The 25139-nt window shown below is 45.9% G+C and overlaps 2 protein-coding genes across 2 annotated transcripts; one reads left to right on the top strand and one right to left on the bottom strand.

Annotated features, from left to right (window-relative positions):
- The first annotated feature begins 28 nt into the window (after nt 1-28).
- On the top strand, nt 29-15092 carry CHST4 (carbohydrate sulfotransferase 4). Its single transcript, XM_026081120.1, has 3 exons — nt 29-108; nt 3559-4252; nt 13194-15092. The coding sequence occupies exons 2-3, from the start codon at nt 4221-4223 to the stop codon at nt 14344-14346; spliced, it is 1185 nt and encodes a 394-aa protein (XP_025936905.1). The 5' UTR covers nt 29-108; nt 3559-4220; the 3' UTR covers nt 14347-15092.
- Nucleotides 15093-23749: 8657 nt separating this feature from the next.
- On the bottom strand, nt 23750-25098 carry TERF2IP (TERF2 interacting protein). Its single transcript, XM_026081149.1, has 2 exons — nt 24980-25098; nt 23750-24362 (listed from the first exon to the last, which is right to left on the bottom strand). The coding sequence occupies exons 1-2, from the start codon at nt 25022-25024 to the stop codon at nt 23919-23921; spliced, it is 489 nt and encodes a 162-aa protein (XP_025936934.1). The 5' UTR covers nt 25025-25098; the 3' UTR covers nt 23750-23918.
- Nucleotides 25099-25139: the final 41 nt, after the last annotated feature.

Consider the following 25139-nt stretch of genomic DNA (forward strand, 5'->3'; position numbering starts at 1 on the left):
GGCGTGTGCACGGCGGTTGCTCGTGGCGCGCGGAGCGGAGTTGCTGCCGGCTGCTGATCACTGAAGGGYTCTGCTTGACCTGAACGTAACGCTGCTGATTCAGTGCAGGTTTTTTTTGCTTGTGTTACTGCTGCGGTCCTGGGAGACCAGGAATGTTTTTATTTTTTTATGGTTTTATCTATATGTGGGTTGAAGGCATCTACAGTACTTTATGGGGCGTGTTCTGGCATTTAGTGCAAACAGGCTTTTCCTGGGTTTCTGGGTGGGATGTGAGGCTGCACCTTAAAATGCATTCGTGGCCGTTTGAACCCTCAGAACAGGACACAGACAAAGGACGTACCTACGTGCTTCTTTCCACAGTTAATTTATGGGATTTTTTTATGGGCTTAACCCATAAAAGTAAGCTCTAAAGCATGGACTCTAAAATGCTTACCATAGCCTGCAGAAAACAAGCCTGTTTAGTCTAGGTTAAAACTTGGCAAATTTAAAAGAAAACCAACAAAAAAAGGCAGGTAAAGTTTTGTCAGCTGCCTCAGAACAACTTCTTGTATGTGCATGTACCTGTTGGGCCCTTCAGAAGGGGGAAGGAAGCAGGTCCTCTTCACCCCTTCAGCAGAGCAGACAGGAGGTCCTCTCAGCTAGGAAGAAAAAAAAGCCCTTTGCGACACTACCGTTAAAATTACAAGCCCAATAAAGCAATAAGGAAATGATGACCCAGAAACTATGCTTTCTATGGAAATAAGGGCAGTGTTTATGTAGTCATGGGAGAATAAAACCTGACAAAAGTGACAGCTGGTTTTGTCAATGAGCTGGTCGGATGTTTGGGAAGTATTCCCTGAAACACCAGTCGTAGCTCCCCGAATGCTGGGAGCCAGCACTGGTGCCTGTGTGGCCCTGGCCACCACAGCCGCAGGCCCCAGGGCAGGCCCCAGCGCCCCTTCAGCCGCCAGCCTGTGCCAGCGGTGCCGTCCATGGGAAAGGAAGGAGTTTTGGGGCTGTGGGCAGTGAAGAGGAAGCACGTCCCAACCCAGAGCGCACTGCCCGCGGCCGCAGCGCGCCCCGCGCTGAGCCTGCCAGGCCGGACCGGGCCTGCCAGTGCTGCGGCCGTGGGCCTGGTGAGGGAGCGACCCAGGCACTCAGGTGAGGTGTCAGCGTTGCAGAGGAGCAGCGCCAGGCAGCGAAGCCCTGCAAAGCCCGCAGGTGCGCAAGGGCCGGCACGCAGCCTCGTCCACGTGGGCCTGTTGCAGTCAGGCCAGGTGAGCTGCCCTGCTCCGGCAGCGTTACCGGTGATGGCTGGAGGAAGGAAACACTCCACACGGCAAAGGGAGGCAGGGACAGGTTTCCTCAAGGAGGCCAAGTGGCCAGGGCTGTGGGTGGATGGTGGATGTCGGAGGCAGCAGCAATGGGCTGAGGCAGTGCCTTCCCGAGGTGGCGGGGAGGGACTTTGCAACCGGGCTGCCGGGGAGCCAGGGAGCAGAAGGAAGGCTCGGCAAGGGTTGAGTCTTGCCACTGGCAGGACAGCTGTGCAAGACGCCTCAGCAGGGCTTCTGTCACCCTGTAACTGGAAGGCACTTAAAATCTGGCCAGCTGAGCTTCGCAGCTGGTCAGAACAAGGCCAGGGTTATATCTTCCATCGTGGCCTTCAGCCTGGGATCCCAGCACTGGGGAAGCCACCTGAGGGGACAGAAGCCCTGGATCTCTCACAGCAGGGCTGTCCAGCATGGCCTCTGGCATGTTGCTGGAACCCCAGACCTACACTGGTGCTTTGCTTTGCCATGCATTATCTTTCATTAGCTTATTTGACTTGATCAATGCCTCTTCTAGCCTTGGCAGTGCAAACAAGTGCTGTCGTTAAGTCTCAATGACTTATTTCCTGGATGCCTGGCAGAAGTGGTCAGTGCTGGCACAGGGCCTTCTGCACTCTGCTGCATTATGCGGACTACGCGTGCCTCAGCTCTGSCTATCGCTGTTGTCCCTCTCAGCTCTAGGCTAGCTCTTTGCTCCAAGCTTCAGTGCATGTCCTGATATCAGGTTTTAGATTGCCTATATATGTAAAGAAGGCAGAAAGCTGACCAGTGAAACAAAATCAATAGCTGAATACATTTTTCTTTTATTACTATTTTTCTCTTTTCTGTAATGTGTTGGTAAAGTGTTATGGGATCTCATTCTTACAGCCTTATTTACATGAACTTGTATAATCTTTCTTCTTTCTCTTCTGTGCTCCCATTTTTCCATTCCCCCACCACTTCAAATATTCAAGTGTTATAGTGCAGTGAAGCCAAGAAATAAGCATTGCCATTGAATTATTTTGTAAAACATGGGAACGTGGTCCAGGAAGGTCCTTCCTGGGTTACTGATCCCTATCTCCTGCTATTGAACAGACAGCCTTTGAGTGTGCAGGAACAATTCCATATAATTATTGCAGTAAACAGCACTAAATCTTTGCTCAGGCATTTCTAGAGCAGAGCTGTCTTATTTGCCCAGCCATGGTAGGATGCCTTTTTATGTCATTCCATAAGAAAATGAAAAATTAGATAGACAAAAATAAAATCAAGGGATAAAAGAGCACCGGTGAGTAGAAGGCTTGGTAGTAAGGAGAAAGTAGTAACGTTAATTCAAGTAGTGGAAGGTAGATGACATCGAAGACCTAACAGTCCAGGTAGGAAATGGAATAATGTCAGACAGACATGGCCAAGGTGTTTGTTTATTAAAGCAAGTAATCAGCAATAAAAAAGGAACTACAGCTCCTGGTGTTAGTTGTACAGTGGGTGAGAATTATAGATCACCGCGGATTGGCAATAATGAATAGAGCACAGGTACTGAGGACATGCATTGGTCAGGAAGGGTAGACACACAAGTAAAAGTCACAAGTGACAAGCATGACAAGTAAGTGTAAAACTGACAAGTAAGTAATGACAGGGGGATAAAGCACAATTGCTTGTCTCAGAATCTCTTCCTAGAGGAATTACAAGCAGGCGTAATGGAAGGGGTCTTATTGACCTCTGTATGATTGCATTCACAGATCTTGGTATTAGAATAAAAATTCAGTGAGGGACTGTGTGATTATGGAAGAGTTTTCAGCTTCTCAGGTAGAGACTGGAAAACAAACATTACTAACAATGATAAGAATCAATTGTTCCTGATATGATGGGGAGATTTGTTCACTGAATTAGTCGCTGAGTTAATAAGCGACACTACTTTAGACATTGTTTTGGCAAGCAGTCATCATCTTGTAGAAGAGTGTCATGGAAAATAACCTCCAATCATGTGACCCTACTGATTCAGTCTAAATTATGGAGAGAGAAACAAAAGTCATGTGAACTGAAGGGCACAAATACTAGCATGTGAATAAGGCTTAAGACTTTCCTGAACAGTACATTATCTTCATGTTCAACTCTGTAGTCTGGAAACAAAGCGAATAGTTGGTTGCACTCAGCTGTGCTGATTTCATGATACTTGATAATGGCTTGTGATCCAGTTTGATGTCTTCCTTGTATCCAAATCGTTACATCCTTGGTAGCAACATGCATTGGTGCTTTTTTTTTTCTTCCTTTATAGCTGCAGAGCTAGGGCAGAATGAGGTTCATGTCAGCCCGTTTCTCCAGCCTGGCGAGGTGCTTTGAGGAGCCATCCAGCATGTCAGGCTCCCCTCCCCGCAGCTTGGTATCATCTGCAAAATTGTTGAGAGTGCACTCTATCCCATTGACTGTGTCATTAATAAAGACATTAAACAGTATGTCCACAAAACTCTTCCCTTTAATTTGGAAAGTTCTAGTGTCTCCAGAGTGCTGTACAAATGCTGTTTCTGTAACACAGGTGTTAATTCCCACTTCTGCTGCTTGATTTTGTGAAAAAAATTATATTTTATCTTACTGCCACCTCATTTTGTGAGGGGACACTCAGGAAATGCACATTTTCATTTGTTCTGATATTCTAGGCTCCAGTATTTCATTTGTTTCTTCTCTCCTTTCCTACAGTGAAAGTGGAAAAGTTTTAGTTCTGAAGAAGTATGTTTTAGCCCATTGCTATGTATAAACTCAGATTTTGTTTCCATACATGTAAAGGTTTTCACATGGTAATCAATACCCAGTTTATCTATAACATGCATTTTGAACATTTGCACAGTTTCTAGCCATTGGCTTTGCTTATTTGTTAATCACGCTCTCTTCTTTGTTGTCGGTTTTACCAGTCTGCCTGCTCCATCATGTTTCATAGACCATATGTTGAACGACAACGGAAAAGTTCCTTGCTTGTAAGTGTAGCTTGGCTCTTTAATAAAAGAACTATTTACAGAGATATTGCAATTGCAAGCAGGGGTTTACTCATCTGATTGGGGGAGGAGGGGGGGGGAATTGTTTACAGGGCTTTAACGGTAAGCTGTAAATAAGTTCCTTGTTCCCTAAATTGTTTGGCCTTTTAGGCGACTGACATAACTACATAGGAGCAAAGTCTAAAGTTCAGATTTAGCTCTGGGACTAAACTGTGCCAATTCAGACAAGCCTTTTTATATTACACTGCTTCTAATGGAAAACAGAACTTTACAACTTATAATCAAACACAAGGGAAAGACAGTAGCAATGTTTAAGTCCAGGAGCAAACCAGCCTGTGCCAGAGAATTGATACATACCTGCCCATGGGAAGAGGTTTCACACAGGACATCATATCAGTCATTTGTCTCATGGTGTTTCCTTCCTCTGGAGCCTGTAGTGCTCCAGGGCTAGTGTTCGTTAKGATTCCAGTAAGAAAGGCACTCATAYTCCTTACTTACCCATACTACTTACTATTGCTTAAAATACTATTTATTTGAGCTAACCCCAGAAGGAAAAAGAAGATAGTCTAGATAATCTTATGTCCTTTCAGTTGCTGGGAACCCCACGTTGTGCCGCATCAGGTGGGCATACATAYAGCTGACATCTCCTAAAAATATTGTAATTTGCAGGTTATATCTTAAGCTTTTTGGCTACTAGAAAGATTCTTATCTACAAAGCAATTACTACAATTAATAATGCAAGAGTAGTGACAAGTAAAATAAATACTGAATGCAAGAATGGGTGTAGAATAGCAGTGGCATTGCAGCTAAGACCACCAAAGATGTCCCACCATTAGGTGCCACCTCTAGTCCCATGTCCTGTAAGACAGTGGTTGTGCAAATATCACCAAACAGTCCAGTCGCCTACGTGATGTAGTAGACAAGGAGGAGCACAGGGGCATCCAGCACTTTTTGTTCGCTGACACATAGCATGAAGGGAGCAAAGGCAGTCATATGAGGCGCCACATAGCATTTCTGTGTGAGACAGAACAAACACACTATTTTAATGTACAGCTGGGGGGGGGGGTCTTCTCTAGTACCATGAATGCAGCCACGACCCTGTGCCTCCCTGGCATCCTGCTCAGGAGGTGCAGCCAGCAGGATGTCCCCAGTGCACTGGGACAGCTCACACCCTGATGGCAGGCTACGCTCCCCAAGGACCGAGCCACACTCCGCAGACAAATCATGGCACTCTGCAGCTATCCCTGAGGCAGCCCCRCGAATGGAAAAGGCTCACCTTCCCAGGGGAAGGCAAACTCCTCCTGCAAGCCTCTAGCGACCGGGAGCCTGCAGAAGGCAAGCGCTGAGTCAGTAAACAGCACACCTGGTGCTTGCCTTGGCCTCGGCCTCTAAGCACTCTAATAGGGCCCAAAAGTCAGGCCTCTTCGGCTGCATGCCAGGACCCCTGGGGCCTCRACAGGCCCAATGGGGCTATTAGAGGGTGTGAGTCCACCTCATCAGCCCTGCTTCTAACAGCTGCTAATAGTCCGAGAGGCTTCAGCATGACCCCGGCAGCCGGCACTGCTCTGGCACTGTGGGCTTGGAGGGGGAGCACAGTGCAGTGTCTGCAAGTCTCCCCACAACGAGCTCCCAAAGCCGGGCTGATCGAACACTGAAGGAGTATTTCCCCCCGCCAAAGGAAAGATCTCTGCTGCTAACAAATCGCGACTTACGATCCGGTGAGGCACTCTCGTAATCCACACTGGCGCAGTCAGTGGTGGATAGCTTTCTAGTTGCAAGGTTAGAAAAGCTTCTTGAGAGAGTTCTTCCGCTCCCTGAATACATTAGTATTCTTTAGTTTATTCTTGGGATAATGGGATGGATTTCCATGAATTAGGGTTACTCCACATCTTCCTGTGCCCCTCTTCCTCTGCAGGGCGGGGGGGGGCAATTGAAGGAGACCTGTCATTAACAATTAGCAGACTAAGTTTATCCTGCAGCCAAGGGATATATGCAGCACAGCACAGGCCTGAGAGTCAAGCTGTATATGCAGCATAGCATAGCACAGGCCTATGCCTACTGCCATGGTTAGTGGATGACTAACTCCTCAACATATGCTAGTCTTGGGTTAGGACCCCTACAGAAGCCACATGGGGCAAGTTCTGCTCTGGCTCAGGAGGAACCTGCTCCAACTGGAATTTAGCAGAGACATTGCCCTTCTGCTCCTATGCATCCTGGTGCTTGCCTGACTGCTGCATTCCCTGTCTTCTTTGGGGTATAAGGGATGGAAAGTCTGATTGCATGGACAGTTCACAGGGCTCACTAGCCTCTGAGTCCCCAGAAAACGCCTTTAATTGTGGAAGGAGGGTAGAAATCAGAAATGCACTGTCAGCTGTTGTGTGATATGGAAGCAAGGTGTGCAAGGCCAGGCAGCACAGGAGAACCTGGTGGTGTGTAGGAACAGACCTTCTGCCTAAAAAAGGCAAAAGAAGTTAATAAACCCTGTGTCCACTGGTACGTCAGCAGTAGCAAGCGACCTGGGGCTCTGTGTCACCTGTATGTAGCTCACTGGAGTGTGATGTCTTCTCCCCAGAAGGGTGGAAGTCATCTGGACTGTGCTGAAGCAGGGTTTCAGGAAATGGGCAGGAGGCTGTAAGTGTTGCCAAAGACATTGCATGTTTACTGTGGCTACATACAAGGAGAGGGACAGCATGCAGCTTCCAGCTTGGCTGTGATCTCAAGGCATTTCTGAAACCAAGTGTCAAGCTGCAGGTAGGCAGCTGCAGGGCAGTGCTCTGGGGCAGTGCTTTGATGGTCAGGCCAGTGGGCTCCCTGGGTGGGAATGGAGTCAGAGAACTGTTGGTACCCCGCGTTCTCTCTTTTCCCTGTGCCCTCTCCCTCCCTGCAGTAGCTGGCAGAGACTGTCAGTGCCTGAGGACAGAGAAGTGACTGACAGTGAACTTTTGAGCTTGGGCTAACTGCCATCTGCTTCCTTCATCTGTCACTTAAATCTTATGAGTCAGACATACAGGGAGAACCATGTCCATTGTTCAAGAGCCAGAGGATCCCTCCTCCACTTTCCGCAGGTCTCAGGGAAGGGAGTGTGTCAGAGCAGGGTGCCCTCCCCAGCCTTGTCTCCAAAGGAGAGAGTGTTCTTCCCCTCTATACATTGCTCATGCTGCAGAGGCTGCTGTCTGGAAAGCTTGACCAAGCAGTTAGTACTTGGGATATGTGCATCTGAAAAAATCCTGCTCACCCCCATGAATAGAGGACTGCACAGCAGCGTTCAGTGCTGTCGAGAAGCCTGAATACTGGGGTCAAGGGATGAGGATATCCTGGACAAACTAAATGCAGGCAGAACAGGGAAGAATAAGGCTCCAGGAAGAGCCACGCAGACGTGTCAGTACCATTGCAAACCAGGAGTGCCTGTAACACTTACTAACATATGGGTAGATCCTTACTAGAGGTGTCAGGGTGTCAGCGGATGACATAGGCATACATAACTGAAATCCACATTGCACAGACCATTGTATGGTTTTCTGTGCAGGGCCCTACCTGGGCCACTGCCAGATTCTCACCTTGTTTCTCAACCCGGGGTTACCAGGGCTTGACCATCTCTGTTTGTAGCGCAGCAAGTGAAAGGGAATGTGACCTGCCCCATTCAGGCTCTCCCTCCTGCTGGGACGACCAGCCTTGCCCAGATTCTTTGCTTCTGCTGTCTCCTATGCTCAACTAGTCCTCAGGGCAGCACAGTGGGATCCCTGGGGAGAGAGGACACCATCAAGAGAAGGTCAACACCTCACCAGCAGGTGTGACAGGGAAGATGAGACCTGGAACAGGAATGATCCAAAGCAGTTGTTTCTGCATGGTCGCAGAATGCCACACATTTCTCTGGTGCCCAGCTTCTACCCTGCTTGGCTACTTTACTGGGCACAGTCTCACTGCAGGTCCAACACACTTGTGAACCATTAACAGACCAAGTCCGGCTGCCCCTTTCACAGCCACCTCTGGGAATCTGCTACACCAGAGTACTGGGACAGTACAGCCAGTCCTGAGTTGGTCCACAAGCTTGACACAATTTTCTTCCCCAGCTGCACCAAATATTTAGCTCAACCACAGCACATGCAGAAAGGAGTCAGATAGGACTGTATGTGAATCTGCATCTGCTGACAACAAGGCCAGCAGCCAGCCCTGATAGGGAAAAAGATAGGCAAATATTCCCTACCTTGCATTCCCAGTGGACAACCCTGTCCGTCCTGCAACAAGGTTTCCGGTCTGTCCCTGCCTCTGACAGACATCCCTATCCCTCCTTTTAAGAGCAATCTCTTTTTGGGCCTGCGATGGGACTCGACGTAATGGCTTCTCTCAGTCTCCCCTGTGAATTCCCTGGCCCTTCTCATTTACTAGCTGCGTTTGGTCATTCCTGCCCTTGTGAGAAACTGCCAATACACCCTTTTGCTGCCAGTGCAGTAGGGTGGAGTTTTCTAGTTTAAGGCAGGTCGGAGTAGGCGGGCCCTGGGAAGTGGTAAGTCTTAGAGCTAGGACATACTTACACAAATCCAGGGAACAGGAGGGAGCGGGCGCAGGTACAGGTAAGAGCTAAATACATGTGTATGTGAGAACCTGGCATGAAGGCTGTCTGCCCATATGTGACTGTACAGGTGTTTGTATGACTGCCTAGAGGTGTGCGTGCCATGAAAGCGTAAGCGTAGGAGGGCAGCAGAGATGACCCTTGCTTGAGCCAGGTCTGGTGGTATTTCAAGAGGGCATGTTAATGTGACTTTTTTCAACCATTTCTTGGTATCTGATGTGGATGCTCTGGTGCCTAGAACTATGTTTGCTGCTCATGCTCAGCAGCCTGAATAAGGAGATAATGTTTGTAAAGCACTTTAGACATATTGATGTTAGTAAAGTGCTACCTGATTTCCTGTGAGGGCAGAAGCTGTTGGTCTGGCTCAGAGGAGAGTTCTTGCTTCTCCAGACCTTTCTGATGTCTTCTCAGTGCATCTTCTCAGCTTTTCCCACTGGTGGCAGTCATACCATGCTCTTCTGAATGGGCAGATGCCACTGCTAATTCTGCAGCAGCTGCTCAGGTCAAATTGAAGCCGGATATGATAAAACTGTGAACGATCATTAGAGCTCTCAAAGACAAAAGTCTAGGGCTTTGGTGGCACTAGATGCTCTTTGCTACACCAGTACCACTACATCAGTGAGGGATCCGTGCATGTCTGGAGAGCTCCCCCAGACCTGTGTGGTAGAACATTGAGCCACAATCTACATAGCATGAGGTATTTTGGACTGTATTGTCACCCCCGCCCCGTGCCCCAGACATGCACAGGTTCAACCACCCTGTACTCTGGACAAATGCCACCCGTGCTCAGTGTATATCTGGTGAGTATGTCTCCCTGGGGCTGCTTGCTGCTTTCTGTACTGCTCTTTCTTTGCCAGGATCAAGCTTTCCCAATGCCCTTGGGTGTTTCCAGAAAAGTTTGAAATTCTGTTCATTTTTTTGGAGACTCTCTAGCTGCTCAGGGCAGGCAGTTCCCAGTTCTTTGCCCTCTCCTACCTGTGCTGTGGGAGACCCTGACATGGCGACACTGGGTTTTTGTTTTTTCAGTGGTTCCTGTTCTTCATCCTCAGCACTTGTGATTCTTCTTGTTCTTTCTTCTTTCCACCAGCTGACAGTAACAATGTGCCTTTTTTGTTCTGCAGTTGACATTGTCTCAGTCATTCTGGACTGATCTCTACTCTGCAGCTCTGTGAGGGCTTCATATTTCACTTTTGCAATGTGAAGCACGTTGAATCACTCTACTTGTGATTCTGGATGTTTGCTATAGGGGAAAAAAGGGTAGTTAAAGGCTTAGTTTAGAAACATCGCAACTGCCATGATCGAGAGATCTAGTGGTGAAGAATAAGGTCATGTAAATAGTATTTCTTTCGTATTAGGAAATGTCTGATAGAACCTCTACCTCTCTTTGCTGCTCCTGTATTACATTTCCTCAGGTACACAGAGCTCATTTCAATCCTTCTCCCACTTCCTTTGGGACAGACTGGACAGAGCAAGAATTGTCACTGCTTCTTGTGTAAGAGTGAGGAAATTCCCTTTGAAGGTGCGATCTAACATGAAGGCCGTTTCTCAGGCACACACCAAAAGCAGTCACGGGGATGGTCTGCATGCTCTGTGAAATATCTAAGGCATCCAGCTGTCTCACCCAGGTTTTATTCAAGATAGCTAATGTATATTAGGTATCTCTGGGTGGTTCTTCCTGACCTGCAAGCTGAGGGAGAGGATGATCTTTCTGTACTCCTAGCCTTGCTTTCTGGGACAGTGTAAGGCCATAGCTGTTGATAAAAGCACATCCTTGCTTCACAGCAAAACTGAATCCATTCTCTTATACTCACACTATTCACACCAAGGTTTGCAGAGAAATGTTTATTTTTATGCCTTTAAACCTGCTTGGGCATCTTAATGCTAGTGTTCGTGTTTGCTCAAACAGAGTTTTCTCAATTACAAACTTCTGCATATAGTCCAGAAACTCTGTTGGAAGCTGGAGTAAAGACATTAACAGCACCAGATGGAACTGATACCATCGAAGGTCATTTGGCAGCCGGGACTTTTGATACATGCTGCTGTATTTACTTGAGAGGAAGAGGCTAACGTGTGATCTATTTCTACAATGTTCTTTGTCTGCAGCTGTTCCTAGGCTTGGTCCAAATGTCTGTCTGAAGCAGCTTCTTGTCAGAACTGAACACTACAGGGCATTTGTATGATCAAAAATTCATTTGGCTTCTTGTCCAGGAGACCAGAAGCATGTAATCCCTCACTAAATGCACAGCCCCATCCTTGCAAGACATTACTAAAATAAAATGTATGTTGTGGTAGCACTTATTGGCCATAACTAGGCTTACCTATTGTGCTAGATTTTGCTCTGGCTCTGAGAAATTATAATTGCTGCCCTATAAGCCCTAAGCTCAAACAGAAGGCACAGCAGGTATATGAGACAAACAAGCAAACTCATGCATATGTGCTGGAGCGAGAGAAGAACAAATGTTAGCAAGATGAGTGCTGTTCCTAGGTGGTAAGCAGCAGTGACTGTATCTGGAAATACGAACATGAATGCTGCAGTAACCTAGATCATGGGAGAAGACAGCAATTTACCTCCCACTGCGATGCAAACCACCTTGAAGGCTTTATGAATTGAGGGAATTGAGGCAGGGTGTGAGGAGGGGCTTGGGGAAATTTTGACTGAGAACATTTTCACATTATAATAGMTCCAGGAGACAATGTGGTAGCACATGGTGGGGAAGCAGTATCTGCCTTGCAGCCAGCTGGGGCRTGCTTTATATTTGCTCCTCACCTTTGCTGCTTTGTGGCAGTAGGTTGGTCTGGATGGGCATGGTTGCCTGAGCTTAGTGCAAGCATAGACTGCACACAGCTATAGACCTGGTCTCCGTCCCTTCCTGTGTTAGCAGCGGGGCCCTCTCCAGCACAGGATGGACATGGGCCTCCTGTACAGAGGTAGGTGATGGTGTTGGCAGGGTCAGCAGTGCTACCATGTCTGGGAGGACTTCCAGCTCACCCTGCAGCCCTGAAGGCCTTGGTGTCCCTATCCTCCTGGGTTGTGGAGGCACCTGGGAAGACTGACTGACTGATGACCATAAGGTTTTATTTAGTTCATGCAGGGAAATGCAAAGCAGTTGCACTGGCCAGAGAGGTCTGTCCCCGCTGCAGCACAGCTTAAGTGCCAGCCTGGCACATGGTGACAGGGAAACACACTGCACTGTGTGAGTTCATGGCTGTTTCAGGAGCATGGAAGGTTCCCAGGAGTGAGGAGTGCTACATGCACTCACCTATATTCAAGGGTTGGTCAGGCCTGTCTGGGTGGATTGCACAAGGGAGGAACAGCAGGCAGAGCATACTTTCATGCATGTTTTGAAATTAAGTCCTTTCTGTCTCAAATAGATCCCATCCCTGTCAGTGTACTTGCTGCAGGCTCCTGTGCCTGCTTTACTCGTGTGTGAATTGTCCCCAGGCAACACAATGGCTCTGGGCACTTTCCAGCAATGAAGTCATCCCAAGCACCCAGAGTAGGGGGTTAGTGCCAGAAACTTTGGGCAGATTGTTGAATTGGCCTGGCATATTGCATTGTACCTCTTCTCATGAAAGACCTGCAGGATGAGTGGAGGTGGAGGGAATGGTGGCAGGAGTTAGTCTTTAAGAAGGAGTTAGGCTAAGAAAGGGGCTAGGTGTAGGTGAGCCTGCCTGTGCAGAGATGGATATGATAAAGCCTCATGGACCTTTTTAGCAAAATTGTCTATGATGCTATGATTGTGGAGCAGGTATTGATATACTTGGGTTTATTGCAGTGCAGAATGACTTTCTCTGATATGCGCAGTTTTGCCTGTGATGACAATAAATGTCTCCTGAAAGTCTATTAATTACTACATATAGCATATTTAATAAGTAAGCAAAAGAAATGGAAGCTTACGTTGTATTTGTTCACAGCAAAAAGTAACAACTTGTAACTGTTGCATTGTCAAAAAAACCTTTTTGTTCCATCTTTCCTCCATAGAAATTGCCAGTAGCATGTCTGCAGGGATGGTATACACTAAGTACACTTTTGTGTGTACTGACTCATTTCAATATGCAGCAGTAAGTATCTCAAATGTTGATAAAGGTGAAGACAAGTTTTTTGTGATCTTCTAAGAATACATTAGAATGGCTTACTAATAAACAGTGTTTTCATTACAGAAAAGTTGCAGCCCTAAAATATTTGTGTCCTTTCCAAAGACACCTCTTTCCTTGGCTGTCACAGTGTCACTGCTGGTATGGCAGTCTTCCAAAGCCCTGGGCCTGCAGAGGGATCAGCAGGTTCCCCGGTTCACCACATCCTGCCTTTTTTATGACCCTGTGAAGCTGAACTTCCTCTGTCTGTCTCTGCAGGTCCATTGCCACCGTGATGAAATCTAAAGGAGTGCAAGTGCTTGTGATTCTTGTAGTTCTCTCCTTCGGTCTGGTCCACTTCCACTTCCTACCCTGCAGCAACAATGCCCCCACGGAAGAAAAACCGTCTCCAGTCCACATCCTCATTCTGTCCTCCTGGCGGTCAGGATCTTCCTTCACTGGACAGATCTTCAGCCAGCACCCCAGAGTCTTCTACCTGATGGAGCCTGCATGGCATGTGTGGGTTACGATGTACCAGAACAGTGCCAAAGTCTTGCACATGGCAGTGCGGGACTTAGTCAGGTCTGTCTTTCTGTGTGACATGTCTGTGTTTGATGCCTACATGTCTAGCCAGAAGAAAAAGTCTGATTTATTTCAGTGGGAGACAAGTCGGGCCTTGTGCTCCCCCCCTGCCTGTAACTCATTCAGCCGCAGTGACATAATAACTGCAGGCGACTGCAGGACAATCTGTGGCAAGTACCCTTTCAGCAAGGTGGAGGAAGCCTGTAAAACCTACAGCCACATTGCCGTCAAGGAGGTCCGGTTCTTCGACCTGAAAGTTCTCTACCCGCTTCTCACTGATCCCTCTCTGAACCTCAAAATCATTCACTTAGTGCGTGATCCTCGTGCTGTGTTCAGGTCCCGGSAGAATACAGTGGCTGACCTTACACGTGACAGTAACATTGTTGTGGGGGCCCAGAAGTCAAAGGGAGAAATGGGACCCTACAACACAATGCAGGAAATCTGTAAAAGCCATGTTGAGATTTACAAAGCGGGCAGCCAGGCCATTCCCAGCTTCCTCAAAGACCGCTACCTGCTGGTTCGCTACGAAGACATTGTCAGAGACCCACTAGCAAAGGCTGCTCAGATGTACAGGTTTGCAGAACTCCATTTCACACCAGAACTTCAGAAGTGGGTTCACAACATCACCCATGGGAAGGGGCAAGGAACAAAGGCATTYGACATTGGGTCCAGAGATGCAGTGAGTGTATCCCAGGCCTGGAGGAAGACCCTTCCCTTCCAGAAAATAGAAAAAGTGCAAAATGTGTGCAAGGATGCAATGGACTTACTGGGCTACCGGCTAGTTCAGTCTGAAGAAGAACAGAAAAATATGTCGCTGAATCTTTTGTTTGCCCAGAACTCCTCTGAGTGATAAATTCTGAAGGCAGAAAAGCTGCGCTCTGCACCTGCTCTCTGGAGGCTGCAGTATGCAGAACTATTTGCTAGAGCAAAAGAGGACAGAGGTGCATGCATATGTGTGTGTAAGTGAGTGTGCATGTGTGGGCTGTGAAAGGCCCAGTAACACAGGAACAGAGTGCTGTGAGGCCCTGACTACACTTATGACAGCTTTCCCAGCAGAGCAGCATCATTCTCCAAGGCCAGGCAAGTGCATTATCTTGGAACGGCTCCCAGAGGCTCAGCCACAAGTCAGACTGGAATAATACAAGTCCATTTTCCAAATAAAGCCCAGGGTTTATGCGAGAGAGGAAGTATGTGCAGATGGGAGCAAATAAAATGCCCAAGGAGTAGGACCAGACAGCAGAGCCCAAATCCTTCATGGGCCACAGCTAAATACCGGTGAAACCACACAGAGCAACTGCACTGCAAAAGAAGAGGAGATATAAGTGGAATCTGAACAAAGAGCACATTTCCTGGTCATGCTGCTACCACCATTTTGTAATGCCAGAAGAGACACAAGGATGACCAGATATTGGTTTCTGGAAAGATCCGTTTTTTTGAATGGCTGAGTTTGCTAGCCCAGTTTTTCTTTTTCTCTGTTCCTGTGCACGAGCATCCAGCATTGGTAGCAATGTTGGGAAAAATGCCTGTTACTTACTGTATAATGGGAAAACAGAATAAACCTGCTATAGCTGAAAATAAAAACATTGTTAGTCTGGGTATGGAGATCCCTTTCTGGGACTATGTGAATTCATTTATTTTTCTGCTGAAACAATTGTGCCTTCTAGCTTTCAAAACTAGTGATGGTTCCCCCCCGCAGGAGATCTCACAGTCCACATCTGAGACTGAGAAAAATTTATGCTAAGCCTGAGAATTTAAAGACAGGGTAAGGACACAGATTCCATTGGTACAAATACTGGAACTGGAAAGATATATTCATGGCAGTGAGTTGAAGAAGCTCAAAGAAGAACAGAATAGAAGTTATTCTACTGAATTTATTTAATTTATTTAATAGATTATGCCATTCTCCATCATGCACAATGGGAATATGTGGTTTGAAAATGAACAAAGGAATTATTTTTAATCTCTTCTTTCTGGTGCTCCATAAGATGAGGAAAAAAGCTTGTTATCAGACTTGGGAAATGAAAGGCCCACAAACATCTCCTTCCACACATACTCTTCCATGTGTAAATTGCAGATCCTCTTTAAGAAGCATCAGTTTAACGATGCATTCAGAATTACTTGCTCTAAACACGTTCTGGGAGGCTGATTTGTGTGGCCTGTTTTTTTGGTTTTTGTTTTTTTTTAAACAGATGTTTTCAATGAAAGGTAGCAATAATGCCCCATCAATCTTTATTTCATGAAGTTTTACCAGGGCAATACTGTGAATTGAAATGGAACTCGTGAAGATTTTCACAGGCAAGTCTGTTCTGAAGTTTGTAGGAGTACCACCACCACCACTGTTCCTCCTCAGCTCAGCCAGTACAAGGGATCCTGTGAGCTGGCTTAATCTGCTTTAGTGCAAAATTACCTGGTTTAGCTTCAGCTGCTGCTGCTGAAGATGGGCTGAGCTGACATTGCAACCTAGTGGATTCAGGGAGCTCACAGAAATCCTTTTGCTATTTCTGTTGTGGCAGCTTCAGTGATTCGTTGATGATCGGGGATGAGCGTAGGTGGGATGTGGTGGAAAGCAGGCTGACACAGAAGATCAGGAGTGGAGAGCGAACCTGAGGCAGGAGGATAGGAAGGAGAGTGCTGTTTGGAGAGCAAGCTCAAGAGCACAGCTGGGTGAAGGGCAAAGGCTGTGGAAAGTGTGAGGAGGTCAGGGCAGGAAGGTGCAGGGAGAGGGAAGCAGAACACACCATGGCATGGGGTGGAGGCCCTGCTGCAGACAAGCTGGCTGGCTCAGAGGAGCAGAAATGGGGTTTTGAAAAGTGGAGTTTTAGGGGAGAGAACGCGCTTGCTGCCTCTGGCAAAGCCTTTTTCCAGTGATGCTGGGCACATGCAGACCCCAGAGGTGCTGGGCAGGTCCACAGTCCTTTGATGCATGGTAGAGAAGCAGCAGTTTACGTGCATCCCTCATGTCAGCACAGGAATCCTAAAGCTGAATTCGGCAAGGCCCTGTGCATCCAGCCTCTCCTTTGCAACTAGCCCCAGAGTCCATTTGCTGGTTGTCTTCAAGAGCCGGGAGGCGAGCAGCCCTGGCCCTGGCCCTGGCCCAAGTGGCATCGCAGGGCAGCTGCCAGGCACAAGGGCGCACGCCAGGCGGTGCTGGGGACAAGCAGCAGGTACGTCTCTGCTCAGTCCAAAATTCTCCTAGCATGGCACTTGCTTGTAAAGTACACTTTATTTTAATTTATTTTGCTTGGCATTTTATTGGGTTTGGGTTGGTTTCTGTATTATTCTGTAGTTTTCTAAAACAATTTGTTGTGTCAGCAGGTCTGACTGCACCTCAGTTATGTTGATTTTTTTTTCTGTAAGTTTTCACTGTGTTTGATTTTTTACAATTAACCATCCAATTGCAATGAAGGTGGGAGGAGAGCCCCCAGCTTGGTTAAATGATTTTATGAAAGCATGAAGTAGAAGGATTTGTGTCTAAAATGTCACTGATACAACATCCCAAACTGACCCCTCCACCAGTTCCTTAAACCACCTTGCATGCAACAGGTCATTTAAATTAATTCAGTTTGTAAGGCAAATTTACTCACTGTAATTGATACCATTAATCAGAAGTAAATGACCACAGGCACATTATGAGCCTCTTTAGCCTGAGAGTTCAGAGAACAACAGCAATAGATTATTCTACTTCCTGCCATCATGCGCAGACTGTGGCACACTGTCAGCTGCTTCCTTTTCCCCCATGTTTTCAGGTGCTCTGCCCCAGCCCTGGGAGGCTGGGCATTGCACACAGGACTCAGTGCCAGGGGTGAGAAACCCAGCATTGCTCGCACCGCGCTGCAGCTCGGCCCTGTCCGTGCTCTGCAGCTGATATTGCCCCAGTGCTGGAATATCTCCACTTGACCTTGCAGAGACAGCAGGGCAGCTGTCCTGAGGCAGGAGTGCAAGCATCATCAGGGGTGAGGCTCAATGCTGAGGATGTGCATCCTTGGGAGCAGGTGGCCAAGGCAGGGTTGGGCACTGGAGGTGAGCTGAGGAGGCTCTAGGCAGGAGGAGGGTGTCTGGATCCGCGGGAAGCTGTGCCCCCTCTCCTCCCCTGCAGGCTCCCACCACACAGCGCAGTTGCGGGATGCCGAGATGGTCGATGGATATCATGGGCTCACAACTCTGGCTCCTAGTGCTCCCCTTCCCTGTCTGCCCCCAGCTGTCCACCCTGGCTGCAGCCCTTTGCCCCAAGCCCCTGGTCGCTGTAGCCATCCACTGCCCTCTTCATGCCAATGTAGCTCCAGCAAGGAGCACTCATATTAAACCTGCTGGCTAGAAAGACATTTGCTACCCACTGTAGAAAAGTGGCAATGATGTCTACCTGAAGGACCAGACCTCATTTTTATGTAATTAAAAAATTTGCAATATCTTGTTTAAAAGAAAAATATAGACTGCTGATTTTTAGAAGTGGGGGACATAGTGACTGTGTTTGTGTTTGAAGATGCATAGGCAAGAAACTATGCCCAGCCTCTACGTACTGTGTGTGTTGAAAGGATGGGGGAGGAGGATTCACCCTAACTGATTAGCAACCTCCAACAGCAGGAAGAAAGCCTTTCTGACAAATTCACAGCAGGTGGGTTGGTTGTTTTTTGTTGCGGAGACTTAATGACGGTTTTGTTGTGTGCTGATCCTGCTGAGTATTGTAGTTAAGTAACCTTGCAGACAGATACTGAGCAATTACGTTGGTTAGCAAGAGAAAGTAGCTACCAGCTAATGACTGGACTTGTGGAATGAACTAATCGGCCATCCCTAATTAACAGCGAGCCCTGAGACACACACCCCCCCCCCAGAGTGGCAGCGTTGGGGAGAAATGAGAGGGCTTCCCAGCCCAGCAGCAGTTCTCTGATAGCCTCTGCTGGGTCAGGCAGCAGCGTCCGATGTCCTGCTCATCCCTTCGGGGTAAGAGACCATCCTGCAGCAGCTGGGACGAGAGCTGCGCATGTTGTACGACAGCAGGTTGCGGTGCGGGAGGTTAGCTGCCCTACAGTGCAAGGCAGCTGTTGGAATGTAATTGGTCAGCAGTGGGAGAGATGATATGGGCAGGAGGGAGGAGGGTTTATTTTAATTTCTGTTATAATTCAATATAATTATTGTTAATGATGTAGATTTCACAGGCCAGCATTTTGTTGTAGCCTTTCTTTTATCCATGAAGTTCTGTGTACACTCAGGCCTTGTAAGGAGTGGGAGAGTGAAGTATCTGGTTGGGAAAGTTTTCCAGGTTTCTGGGTGAAGGAAGCAMCCCTTCAGAAGCAGCCCTTTGAAAGTGAATCCAAACTTGTTTTGCCACTAAGCAGTGCCTAGTACATTGAATTATTCAAGTACACTACTAAGCCTGTGCCCCACAGAAACTAGATTTCTCCTACAGCTGCAGATGATTTCTTCAGCCACAAGGTCAGTAGCTATCCAAATTTCACCTTCAGCCRTGCTTTTCTCTTGGATGAAGCAATTAGCCCTGACTACCAAGACTAAGAACATCTGAAAGCAGCTGTGGATAATTACAAGATGTCTGTGCCTCAGGGACTTAGTTTCTTGCATTCTTTCTAGAGACCACTAAGACAGGATTCCTCTAATTTTAAGTATAAATCTTATTGTTTAAAACTTATTTTTCTAGTAGTTGGAAAGACTTTAGGTGCTTTTTTTCTTATGTTTCTAAAGTCTGTTTTTTTTCCAGTCCATCATCTGTAGAATTGGARTATGACTGACTTGCTTCTTAAGAGGCAGATCTCAATGTAGTCTTACCCTTGTATTCTTTAAATAAAGCAGGTTTGAAGCTAGATTCATAACACCAGATGCTCCTAATCCCTACAAAGGGTGGGATGTTGTATATTCCAGGAATCACAGCCTTTCTACTAGGGCTCCTGTTATTAAACTTCAAAATCTGTGCTGAGCAGGCAGCACAGGCACTGTGGTAGTAAAGCCACTAAAAGCAAAGAATCTAAGTCTTCCCTTACACAATATTTGTGCAAACTTGGAGCAGGCAGGCTGACATAGAGAAGTATGACTCGTACTGCACCAGGGAAGAGCAGAGCTGCTGCACCTCTCGGAAAGTCCCTTTAAATCAGAGCTGTGCTCAACATACTCAATCAAAAACATAGAGTCTCAGAGGCTGGTTCTAACTGAAGTCCTACTGAAGGGCTTCCTGCTTTGAGTGACAACAGGCATGTTTCTGAGCAAACATAGCGCCTCTTCAGTACAGTACTAATTATATTTCTATTTTACCAATCTCAGTTTGAGTGGCATAAGTTTTATTATGAATACTTGTTTCTGGTGGGCTCAATCAATTCCTTGTCTTAGCTGGACAAAAATTTTCAGTGTTTCCAGTCACTCTATAAACAAATGACATGTGGGGTGTGTGTGTGTGTGTGTGGGGGGGTAGTGTACTGTTTTGAAAATTACATAAGTTCAGTCAGAGAAAAAACAGAATCATTGATTTCAGCATACCTTCCCTGTGTGCTGTTAGCAATGTTTCCTCATTACAACAATTAGTAAGATGTTGTTTTGGAAACACTAAAACTACACACAGTGTGGCCAGATGAAAACTTGAAGTTGTCATAGTGTTAATGCAAGCAAAGATAATTTAAAATAATTTGGGAGGAAGGAAAAAAGAACAAAAAACAAACTTTCAGGACAGTGAGCATGACTGATGATAAAACTATGGCTATATCCTGTGGCATATACATAATAGGCTTCTGTTATCTTTATTTTTAGAAACACATCAAGTTTATGTTGTGCAAGTTCAGAAGAACAAGCTCTGCTTTTATACTAAAAAAGTATAAGATGGAGAAGTCGCTAATTGAAGGGCAATTAAAAAATTAACTTTTTGGTAATCCTGTCTGTTGCTTTTCAACTTGTTAACATTTGAACAGTATACACAATCAGTTCTTCACTGGTAGGAAATACTCTAGCTATGAATGCTCAGAATTCACTGATATTGTTGAATGCTGGCTAACTCAAAAAGAAAGCTATTGGAAATACCAAACCTCAGACACGGCTTGCAGACCCAGCAATTTCTGCCTCTGGAATTGTCTTTAACTCTGCTCTGAGGTGCACATTTCCACTCTGCTCATCCTCCCAGGTTTAAAAAATATTGCTGTTTTGGACAGGGATACAAGGAAAAGACAGGTACGCTCCTTGACCTACAAAAACAGTGTTCCTGATGTAAAAAGAAGTACAGGACCCTGATATGATCATGTGAAAACAAACTGTCTCTGACACAGGGGAAGGCATGCAACTGTGTCCCTAGTAAAATGGAGCAAAGAACTTTTTTTTTTCTTTCTTTCTTTTTTTTTGGGGGGGGGGGGGATCATGGGGGAAGGTGGAGCCAGAATGCCCTGAAACAGAACTGTATGATGTGGTGCCACCCCTGGGTCCTGTTAGTGGGAAGAGAGGTGGAATGAAGATACCTAGAGCCATCTGCATAAACAAGAGTGTATCCTTGGATAAACAGTGCTTTTCAAGAGTCCAGAACAGGTGGAAAAAGGACCACCTTGAATAAGCTGTGCCCTCTGCATCATACATTTTATCCAGTTCCTACACCTAATGGGTGCACTGAGCGCCTGCGGAAAAGTTCTGAGTGTTAAACAATGCCTTTGCATGGTTCTGCAAAGGTTAAAGCACAACATATGCACTCAGAACTTTGCATTGCAGGTCTGACTAATTACTCTGAAAAGGACAAGCTAACTCTTAAAGGAAGTGTCRCTTAAAATAGGTAAAACATAGTAATACTAAAAGGCATAGCAGGCTTTACATCTGATCTTTTCGTGTTGCAGTCATTTACTGTGCACACCCTCTCACTTTGAATTCAAGAGCAGTTTTGGCAATGTGAAKACTCACACTGATCTGTGAGATTTGGCTGAAGAAGGTGATGGGTCTTGTACCATTGATCCTGGTCATCAGCGGTCCTTGGATTTCTAACCCAACTGGTAAAGTTTCTAACTGTTTTAAATCTTACTACTTTATTTGCTATGTTCTCATGGGCATTCTTGTTAAATACTTGTCTGGTCTTCCACAAAAAATCCCAAGGAACCAGTCTGAGCAGCATGAGTACCCCGAATCCTCCTCGCTCTTTCAGCAGGAATGATGTGTGCAGTAAGACGCTCCACAGCCTAATACAGAGTTTTGCCATTTATGTAGTTAACATTGGTTAACTCTCCAAATAAGTCAGTTGGTGTTTCAGGACAGAAGTCTTCTGAACTGGAGTAGCAGTCATTATATTATTATCACTGGCTTTTAATGTAATTTGAATTTGACTTAAAATTGGCTATATCCTAATTCAGACTTTTTTTTTTAAGAGCATGACAATGCAATAAGCAAAGAACCTAAAAATAATTTTAGTAAAAATTTCAATTTTTGCATTTAGAAGCCCCTTTTATTTCACCAAAGGATGACTGAATTCCAGATTTACAGAAGTTACGATTAGTGTTCAGTTGTCATTTTGAGAGTGATTATTCAAATAATGTTAAAATACTGACCAGAGCATGGTATCAGTCTGAGTTTTTCAGATTGTGACTGTATTCTAGCAATGTTACTCTCTCTCTTAGCTGATAGATACCTAAATAAACTCTGAGCATTTGTTAACTTGTACCTAGCCGTATCAGGTTTGAAATGGGGCACGTACACCTGGTCGTGCCAGCTACCCCCCATGGCCTGATGCAAGAATTACTTTTTTTAGACTGAAGAGGTTGGGGCGCGGTCATCTATAGACATGCAAGCTGTTGGGGGGGGGGGCCTATAATCAAGGTTTTTGAAATCTTGAGGGCAGCGGGTAAAGTTAATATTGTTAAACAAATCCTGCAATACCAGCAGTGAAGAACACTTCCTGAAACTGGTAGAGGTCAGTTTAAAACACATAGGTACCTTCTGGAGCTTTCTGCCACAAAAGGTTATTGGGGAGAAACAGTATCAGCGGATACAGAAAGGGATTAGACAAGCTCATGGACAACAGATGCATAAACATATACTAAGGAAATGGGCAGGGATGTACCCTCTAACATCATATGATGACTGTGTGTGCTGCTACAGGGAAAAGCATTGCAGATAGTAGCCAAATAGCACACTTCCCACCAATGTCTTCGGATAAAACACTCGGCTAGAAGTAGCATTGACCTGACTTGCACATTTTCTGAGAAAAAAATCATTCAATCCTAGCTAGAAACTTCACTGAACATTGCAAAAGGTATTCTTCCCTAGGAGGTGAAAGCTAATGTGGGAATCATTTGATGCTTTCCCTCTGAATCAAATCACCTTTGATTTAGGCAACCCCACCTAAATCAATCAGGTGATAACTTAGGCCAGAGCTGGCTGGCAGAGCTTAAAATTCAACCTGAAACAGTAAAACACCTCTGCTGCCTAATCGAAGGTAGGCTGGGCAAGTGCTGCACCAAACAAAACTGAAAAGCTTTGATCTTTAGAGGAAAACAAAATAAATGTAATACACAGAAGGTTGGAAGCTGAAAGATCCTCTGGTTCCTTAAATCAAGTTTTGGTCTGTCCTGCGTTATCTCATGAATGAGTCTGTTTATTTGGAATATAAAGACACTTATCCGTTTTTAATCACAAAGAAGAATTACAGGGCATATCCCCCATCTGTCAAGGATGCATTTGTGAAAAGTAACGCTAAGCAACTCTAGAGACAGTAAAACATTTTTTCCCATAGAAATTAGTGTAATAAGGGAGGGATGCATACAGGAACTTCTTAAATACATTACAATACGCAGAAGTCCCTGCATATTGTAACTATCCTGTTGATATCCCAGTAACATTGTCCCCCAAAATAGTTTTTTTTTCCCTAGAGGCTCTTTGGCATGTGGAGCTTGCTTGTAAAAAAAGAAAACAGAAATTGAGATGGCTGCCTACTGGCCTGAGAAGGTAACCAACAAATCATTTGGCAGAGCAGGTATTAGATGATCAGCCACAGAACTCTGAAGTGACAGACACGTGACAGAGAGCAGGCTGCTATTGTGTACTAATGCAGTTAAAGGTCAGAGCACTGAATGTGGTTTTGTCACACTTCAGTGCTCTGCCCATTCAATATCCCTTCCATGCAGCAATGTACAGGTAGGACTGCCAGCTGGTTTACATAGCAGATGTATAATTCCAAGTTTTATGACTGAAAGTTTGCTTTATACTGAACAGGACCTTTCTCTCTTCACCATTTTTTACTTTAAAGTCCTCAGTATACTCAGTATTACCAAAAAAAACAACCAAACCCCAAATGCAAAATAGGTCCTTTATAAAAAAGAATATAATACAGGCTTGTTCATTTTAAAGAATGTGAGACTTCAGAATATTAAATTTTCCATCACATTTGTACTTGTAAAATGACTCTGCTTTCAGAAGTTCTTGCCATAGTCCTAGATCAGTCATTCTCTGCTACTTTGCTATCTAACTCTTCCTAAATGCTATTCTTTTTGCTACATTTTCAGCTCCAAATTTTGCTATCAGTTTACTTCTGACATGTTCATCATCTTTTTGCAATTCTAAATCGTCCTCTCTGCTCCACACAGGGTATCCATCCAAGCGCTGTCCTGTCTGCAGGAAGTTTAAGGTAGTCTCCACTTCACCAGTGTTTTTCAGAAAGGCCTGTGTAACAGTGAGCAAGTCCATGCTGAACTTCTGCATGAAGTGCTGTATAATTTTTACTACTTCTTCCACCACACTGGAAGAAGGGCAAGTGCTTGTTGGTCTTTCCTCCCCTTGTAATTGAGTATCAGGGAGAGCGGAGTCCTCCAGCCCTGTTTTCAAAGTAGATGCTGTTTCTTCTGGGGACTTTCCCTCTCCATCTTCTGAAGCAAATTCTTCTGAAATGTCTGAGGCGTCACTTCCTGACTAAAAGTAAGAGAAATGGAGTTATCAGTTAGACATGGTATTTTCTGCAAATATTCTTATATTACTGCTACCCAACCATTTTCCCTGGTGATTCTACAGTGTATAAAGGCATTCAGTAATTACTAGGTATAATAAAATTCTGTGATTGAAATAAGACCATATATATTTACAACAATACATAAGACCATGGAAAAGCATGAGATATAAGGAAGGATTTAAATTAAGTATAAAAGGCAAAGTAAATGTTAATGTAACTGCAGGACCATTCTGTRCCTGAGGGTGAAAGGATGACACCCATTTACCAGTACAGTGTTCAACATGTAATAGTGCACAATACATTGATTTCCTCAAGTCAACTTTGGGCAGGGAATCAAACTAAAAAAAAATAGCTCTTATTTCTTATACTGTAGGGAGATGCTGTTCAGCATAAGCGACATGGTTCACAACTCACACGAAGTTCCCACTTAGCCACAGTGGAAGTGTTGCCACGGTGCCAATTAATTAAGAAAAGTTAACTGCGTTAACGCACAGGAAAGCCATTTTGCGGCAGGCGCCGAGGGCTTCCCGAGCAGGTCCCGCTCGGCGAGCGCAGCCACRGGCCCCTCGACGCTTCTTACCTCGGTGCTTTCAAACTCCCGATTAGCTGCCGCGAAGATGCCCATTTCTGGGGCGGGCTCGCCGGGGGCGTCCGTCCGCCGGGGCTCTGCTGGGACACGCGGGCGTGGGCCGCCGGGCCGCGGCAGCACCCGCAGCGGGGCCCGGCCGCCGCCGCCATCC

Source organism: Apteryx rowi, unplaced genomic scaffold, assembly GCF_003343035.1.
Source record: "Apteryx rowi isolate R43461 unplaced genomic scaffold, aptRow1 scaffold_537, whole genome shotgun sequence".
NCBI classification, from domain to species: Eukaryota; Metazoa; Chordata; class Aves; order Apterygiformes; family Apterygidae; genus Apteryx; species Apteryx rowi.

Bases quoted from the DNA above. Each gene is read 5' to 3' on its own strand.
- TERF2IP (XM_026081149.1), bottom strand. From the start codon at position 25,024: ATGGGCATCTTCGCGGCAGCTAATCGGGAGTTTGAAAGCACCGAG. The intron at 24,363-24,979 runs GTAAGAAGCGTC...TCTTACTTTTAG, and splicing joins GGGAGTTTGAAAGCACCGAG to TCAGGAAGTGACGCCTCAGA.